This window comes from Carassius gibelio, chromosome B17 (genome assembly GCF_023724105.1).
Source record: "Carassius gibelio isolate Cgi1373 ecotype wild population from Czech Republic chromosome B17, carGib1.2-hapl.c, whole genome shotgun sequence".
NCBI lineage: Eukaryota > Metazoa > Chordata > Actinopteri > Cypriniformes > Cyprinidae > Carassius > Carassius gibelio.
In genome coordinates this window covers 16,316,314-16,323,226 of record NC_068412.1, presented here as the reverse complement: position 1 = coordinate 16,323,226, position 6,913 = coordinate 16,316,314, and the positions used below count along the sequence as shown (strand labels likewise).

General features: G+C 36.1%; 1 protein-coding gene across 1 annotated transcript; it reads right to left on the bottom strand.

Moving 5' to 3' along the window:
• Positions 1-180: 180 nt before the first annotated feature.
• nipal3 (NIPA like domain containing 3) lies at positions 181-5,361 on the bottom strand. The gene is made up of 11 exons (XM_052581225.1): positions 5,132-5,361; positions 4,672-4,740; positions 4,276-4,447; positions 3,861-3,920; positions 3,454-3,599; positions 3,177-3,273; positions 2,839-2,974; positions 2,652-2,740; positions 2,488-2,551; positions 1,722-1,816; positions 181-1,637 (listed from the first exon to the last, which is right to left on the bottom strand). The coding sequence occupies exons 1-11, from the start codon at positions 5,204-5,206 to the stop codon at positions 1,456-1,458; spliced, it is 1,185 nt and encodes a 394-aa protein (XP_052437185.1). The 5' UTR covers positions 5,207-5,361; the 3' UTR covers positions 181-1,455.
• Positions 5,362-6,913: the final 1,552 nt, after the last annotated feature.

The following is a 6,913-nucleotide window of genomic DNA, read 5'->3' as shown; positions in this document are numbered from 1 at the left end:
CATATATGGCTCCTTAATAATACAGAAATGGTCCTTGATACATAGACAACAATTAGTGAAATAACAATATTCTTACATTACACAAAGGTTGTTTAACATATTCAAATTTAAGTCAGTTCTTGTGATACCTAAATTAATTTTCCAGTTCAATACTCTATTAAACAGCAGTCCACACCAATATGACTGAGATTCAAGGCTTTAATACATTGGTAAGCTTTAAACTACCTATTGACTGAAGCTTGGTGTTTTTATTTTTATTTTATATTATTTAATTTGATTAAAGGCAAAATTATTGTCCTTGTGGAATGGTTGTTTTAACATAAACAATACGAAGTAAAAAAAAAAAAAAATTAAATTACATTTCTTAACACAGTAGTAATTGCACTTAACATAACTATTCCAGTTTGCCATTATCCTTCAACAATGTTGTCCCTGTCAATGGTATAATGAAGTACAACATCAATGATTATTTGTGTTAAAAGACAACAAAACAACAAAAAATATTTTTACATTATTCTAAGCAATGGCATTTATGATAAAATATCAGCCAGTGTTTCTTAAAGTTTTACATAAGGCATCAGTACATTTCAACCACCAGCAGTGTTCAGATATCCAATGTAATACCTACAAACATGCAGATTTATATAGAAATGTCTATATGGTATGCTTCAGACAAGCAGAGAGAATAAATAACAGGCACAGCAGACATTCAGGCCTGAAGACTTCAGTGTGGAAAATTAGAGAACTGTGCGTAGGAACTTGAGAATAGCGTAATTTGAGTCAGTGCCAAATATATATTTGTATATAACTAGCTGTCTTTGGTCTTGGGTTGATAAAGCTGGACTGGCTATAGTATCTCTGGTACAATGTAGTAGCAGAATCCAAATTTTCGGAGGTATTTTTAGGCTTTTGGGTTATCATTATTAGCTTTTTGCAATTTTTTATAGGAAACCGAGAGTGATGTCAGTCAGCACATTTAAGGTATGATTACAGATATGAGTATCATACAAAGATAACATGCCAATATCTTAGGTTAAAATCAACGCCACCAATGAAAGACCTCATTTGCATTTTAACACAGTGGTTCCCCTGGTCCCAGAGGCACCTCAACACCGCACGTTTTGCATGTCTCCTTAAACAAACTCACCTGATTCAGGTCATCAGCTCATTAGCAGAGACTTCAAGACCTGAAATTGGTGTGTCAGAAAAAAGAGACAAAGCAAAAGTGTTTGGGTGCCCCCAGGACCAAGGTTAGGAACCGCTGTTCTGACATACAGTAAGTCTTTTATAGCTTGGCTTCCTGGCACAGGATCAGACGAGAGAAGTTCTAGAGAGTTCTAGAATGATCCAGTATTCTGGAACCGTGCTCTAGAAGTGCTGTGAATAAGCAAATCAGTGATGCGTCAACACACAGTAGCATTTCTCAAGTAAAATCAGTCTCAATTGCACTTCAGATCAGTCTTTTTTCAATTCTGATGGTTGGTATGGGCTAACAGGACTGGAAGAGACAGACAGCTTTTGGTCCACTGGAAGCGTCACAGGTGCCACACTGTCGTTGTTCTCCAGTGCTCCATATGAAAAAGAGCCACTATAATCGGGCTGCACAGCCCAGCCTTTGTTGTGAATGGTCGGGATGCCTGTTTTGACAGAAAAGACAAGAAGTGTTTAATCTAATAGGATGATTAATTGTTTGGCTTGATGACAGAAATGTCAAGTCATACCTTTTGCCATGTCCATAGTGACATATGGCTCAAAAGCTTTGGCCTTCCTCTTGTTTTTAGTGATCAGGAACACTCCAAGAAAGCATATAGCACACCTGCAGGAATGTTTAAATAGACACATGGTAACAAATCCTAGATTCCAAGGGCCTCTCCGCTAGTCTGTTAGTCACTGCTACCGCTAAGAAAACAAACTTGTGTGGAATTTCATGGCCAAATAGTTGTCTTCCTCACATGCATGTGTTACAGAGCATCACATAGTATTATATAATAGAGTGAGAATTTTCCATCTTGATAAAGTGAATGTAAAATTTAGGGCTGTCAATGAATATAAACATTTATTTTTGCTTAATTCGAAAACAAAATAATTAGCTTTTTTCACAGATTATTAAATTTAGCAATTTTAGATGACATACTACCATTCAAAGTTTTAGGGAAGAAAAAATACATTTCTACAAAAATATTAAGCAGCAAGTGTTCAAGATCAATGACAGTAAGAAATGTTTCTTGAGCACCAAATCAGCATATTAGAATGATTTCTGAAAGGTCACGTGACACTGAAGACTTTCAGCTTTCACATCACAGAAATAAAGAAAATGTTTAAAATATTAAAATATTTGACAATACTACGGTTTCACTGTATTTTTGATTAAATAAATGCAGCCTCAGTGAACATGAGCAACATTTTTCAACAACACTAATTTCTTTTTACCTCATCTCACCCAAACCGTTTAACAGTAGTGTATGTACTACTAGGATAAAAACCTACCCCAAAAGAAACATGCATATGTGCAGAACATCTTCGTGGTTAAACTCCTGATAAAATATGGCCCCTGTTTTAAAAGAAAAAGAATGAGAATGAGACCACTGATACAAAACAAAGACAACCCTGTTGTCTTAATTGAGACAGAGAAAGACATTTCGGAGTCCTACCTGCCACAATTGCAAATGTTGTGCAGAAAATGTAATTCACACAAGCGATGAGAGAGGAATCATACAGGTGAGATGCCTGTGCTAAAAATCTAATAAAGAAAGTCAGGTCAGATAAAAACATACAGCATTACACTGCAAGCTCGCTGTCCTACAACAGAACATTACCACAACAAACAAAATAACTTACGATGCTTGAAAGACGATAGTTGCCACCATGCAGACGAACATGACATAGAAAATGGGATAGGACAGCTGTAGAGGACCCAAGATGCTGAGCACAATCATTCCTGAAACTGCCTTCACTGTGATTACAGTCACTGAACCTAAAAGGGCAAAGGTCAAGGGAAAGGTCAACTCCATTATTTTGGTCTCTGGTACATCTATGAGGGCAAAATAAGACAATGACACGTTGATCTGTGCATTCCTTCCTTGTCAGGAGAGCTACTTTGGTAAACAAGTACTTTAAATAATGTTGCATGCACACAACGGGCTCCACAAACAACGAATGCTGTGTTATTGTCCTACCAAGTAGTGCCACCAGCAGCAGAATCAGGACGAGGTAGTTAGCATTCCGCCGTTTATAGAAATACAGCACCAGACAGAAAGTAATGATCCCCAAAAGCTGAAAAAAAAACAACAATACAAAATTAACCATTCAAATAAAGAGCCTTAAGACATCAAAACAAATATTTCTGTGCACTGTAAATCCAAACTATATCCTTCGTCAAATTTTGGTTTGATATATGCAATTTCAAATTCGGAAGCACACAATAGCTTTCTAAAACATGAGGGTGTGTATTACCAAGTATAAGAGGAAGGGCCAGCCGATAACATGTTTTACTATGTTCTCCGCATTCAGCTTCTCATGAGAGTTTGGTCCAAATGTCACAAAGAGGTAAGTACCGCCTGCCGTCAAGGCACAGCCCAGGAAAGTTAAGATGTAGCGCTCTACAAAGACAAACACAAGGATGTTATACTGCTCTGCATTTAATTTATTATTTTACTAATACCATATATTAGCAATTAGTTATTTCTTGCTTAGCAATTCATGGCGTCAATCTTTTGAATAAATAGCTGGTAAAATACAGCTGGCACATCAAAGCTAGCATTATTTTGTGAGTTATGTGACTTAAGGCAATCAGTATGATTTATCAGATTTTGTTTCTTTTATGCCTTTTATATGTACTGAGAAAGACGAGCAGAACTCACTCAAGAATTCCTGAGCCTTCCACTTTTCCCGCAAAAACACGAAACCCAAGATGGAGCTTGCTGTGAAAATCAAAATAACCATTGGTTGTTGCTTGTAATGAAAGAAAATTACATATTTCAGCAAGCTGCTAAAGAAATTATTCATTAAATTTAGCTTCATCTAGCAGAACTAAAATAAAAAAATAATAAAAACTACATGGACATATTTTCAGAAAAAAATAAAAATGTCAAAAATACACAATTCTAACTAAAATTAAAATGAAAAGTAATTCAAAATATTGATAAAACTATACTAGTATCATGATACTAAAATAATACTCTGTTTTACATTTAAAATTAATATGAATATTTAAATTATGTCATATGTGAAACAGTAAAACAGAAGTGAACAGTAAGTCAGACTATGAATACCTACATATAACAGACACGGCATTAAGTGGTGCTATAAGAGAGAGCGGTGCAAATGCGTAAGACACAAACAAGGCGCCCTCCCCCAGAACCATCAGCATCAGGCCAGACCACCAGGTCTTAGTGTAGTAGTATTGCCTCGGGTCTTTATTTCCTGCCAACGCCACATGACTTTGTTTCTGCAAGATAAAACACCATTCGCGATGACGTGTGTTTGTCTTTTACACGTTTTTATTAAACCCACTCCCTTAGCTACTGTAACAAACAACAGCCAGGTTATAAAACAAGATGTTGAGAAGTAAACAAAAGCGTCTGACTTTCACCTGACAGGGCGTAACCTGAACACACCCTGACCCTGAATCACAATGCAATTTAGAAATGTAGGCTGCAAATACACACTTACCTGAATGCTGACTGAGATGCTGACCAACAGGTTTCCAAAGATAGCTAACAATGTTCCAATGAGGTTTTCCTGTGTATAAATCACAAAATTAAGACTTTGAAATGACACCCATGGGCAGGATAATGGTTTACAGCATTTGCTGTGCAAAAAAACAAAACACAGGAGACATAAATCATCAGGCAACCATCCGGAAACTCATGTTAAACTATACAGATGTTTACGGTGCATGTGTATGTAATAGGAATGTAATATACTGTAACGTTATAACAGGAACCAAATAGGATTAACAAGGAACTTAATGGTTGCCTTGCTCAAAAACAGCCATATTTTAGAAAAAAAATACTAGTTATTTCAAGTTCAACTTTTGTAAATTCGTAAAATAAGTTCCGTTGATACTTGCAGTTTTATTATTATTATTTTTTTCATTTTTCACTACAAACATCACGTCATATAGACTCACGGTGTAAGAGTCTGCCGTCACACCGTCCTCCTCTCGTGCCATCCTCACGCCGTTCATCCTTAAATCAGATGACATTCCCCTTATATACGCATCACCGAGCCCGTCTCACAGCTCGGTCCAGTCGGGACTTGGACGAAAGTCAGCTCTACTTTCCTCTGTTTTGGCAGCGACTCGCCATTTTCGAAAAGTCGTACTTCTTTCCGGGTACACCTGTCAAGTGACTTGTGACGTTGTACACTGGTTCTGTGTGACGTTGAATTTGATGGACGTGATGAGGACCGCATTCTATTCCACAACAGCAACACAAAAAAAAAAAAAAAAACAAACAACAAAAAAAAAAACAACAACGCGGTGTATGATGAACAAGTGAATCCACAATAATAATAATAATTAAAATACTGCTTTGACGAGTTTTATTTTTATGGTGACCGTATGGTGGCTGTAAAACCGCTTTGTTGTAATATGTACTTTGGAATTGAAAATATTGTTCTGCTGTTTACTTAAAAAATTCAAATATTATCCAGTTATTTACATTAGTATACAACATTTCACCTTTTTATAATATCATGCTTACTATTTGTAAAAAAAAAAAAAAAAAAAAAAAAGTGGTCTGGTATACGCTTGGAATCAGTTTTGGACAGCAGGTGGCACAAGTGCACCTTCGTTAAAAAATAAAATAAAAATCCTAAGTGTGGTCATGATTGGCTGCTGTTGTACCGCACCGCATGGCATAAAACTAAGCTTTGGATATACAGCTTTATGTGAGAGTAATTACCTCTAGAAAGAACAGGATTTAAGATTTCTCAAGACCTACACCTAGACCAAACTAATATATCACATAACTACCACAGACAAGCGTGGATCATCAATATATCGTTTAATAAAGTTTAACTTTTGGGGAAGCAGTTTTGAATGTTTGGTTACATCCTTATACAAGACCCCCGAGATCCAGACTAAGATCTAATTTGATGAACTGAAATTCAGATTTTATACAGTAGCTAAGTATTTCAAAGCCATAAAGGTCTTGTAAATTCCCTGCAGTGGTAAGGATAGTGCCAATCTGTGCTTGAGGTAATTATCATCTGTACTTTGTTGAAAATTATTTACTTAATTAAGAGTAATGACCCACATACCCACAACAACATGTTTATGAGACCAAGACTGCCTTAAAGCAGTTGTGACTTCAACTTGAGTAATACAATGTTCCAACTCTGATATTTTGCAATTTTCCATTATCACATCCCAGAGCTATGAGACTCTAACTAGGAACAATAACTGACATTCATCAATTATATCTTGGCACGGCTGAAATGACGCACAAACCATTCCTGCTGTTTTAGGGTCCACTAATTCCTGTAGGCGAAACAGGCGTATTCCAACTTTTTTTTTTCACTTGCCAGTGACCTAAAACTCTGTGACAATGAGTAAATATAAATAGGTTATGGTGTGACTGACATGAAACAAATCTGTGACCTTTCACCATTTAGTTAAGGATAAAAGAAACTAGTCATTTCATTTTTTTTTTTCGTAGAGAAGAGGTACACCCATGTTATAATAGTTACTGATGTTATTAGAAATGTTTCATCACTGTATGGATGTTCAGAAGTCATTGGGTGTGAAAGGCCTGTGGAAAGCGACCCTTCAGATCATCCAGTGTAAATACCAGGACTGTTTTTAACTCCTGTTCAGTATGCAAAATGACCAGAAACATTTAATCGATAAGTCTGGATATCAGCTCAAATGGATTGGAAATAAACAGGAAAATATTTTATCTAACAATAA

Excerpts from the sequence above, each read along its gene's own strand:
- nipal3 (XM_052581225.1), bottom strand. The coding sequence starts at position 5,206 with ATGTCATCTGATTTAAGGATGAACGGCGTGAGGATGGCACGAGAGGAG. Across the intron at positions 2,552-2,651 it reads AACATTTGCAATTGTGGCAG|GGGCCATATTTTATCAGGAG; the intron begins GTAGGACTCCGA and ends CTTTTAAAACAG. Across the intron at positions 1,817-2,487 it reads ATATGCATGTTTCTTTTGGG|GTGTGCTATATGCTTTCTTG; the intron begins GTAGGTTTTTAT and ends ACATTCCTGCAG.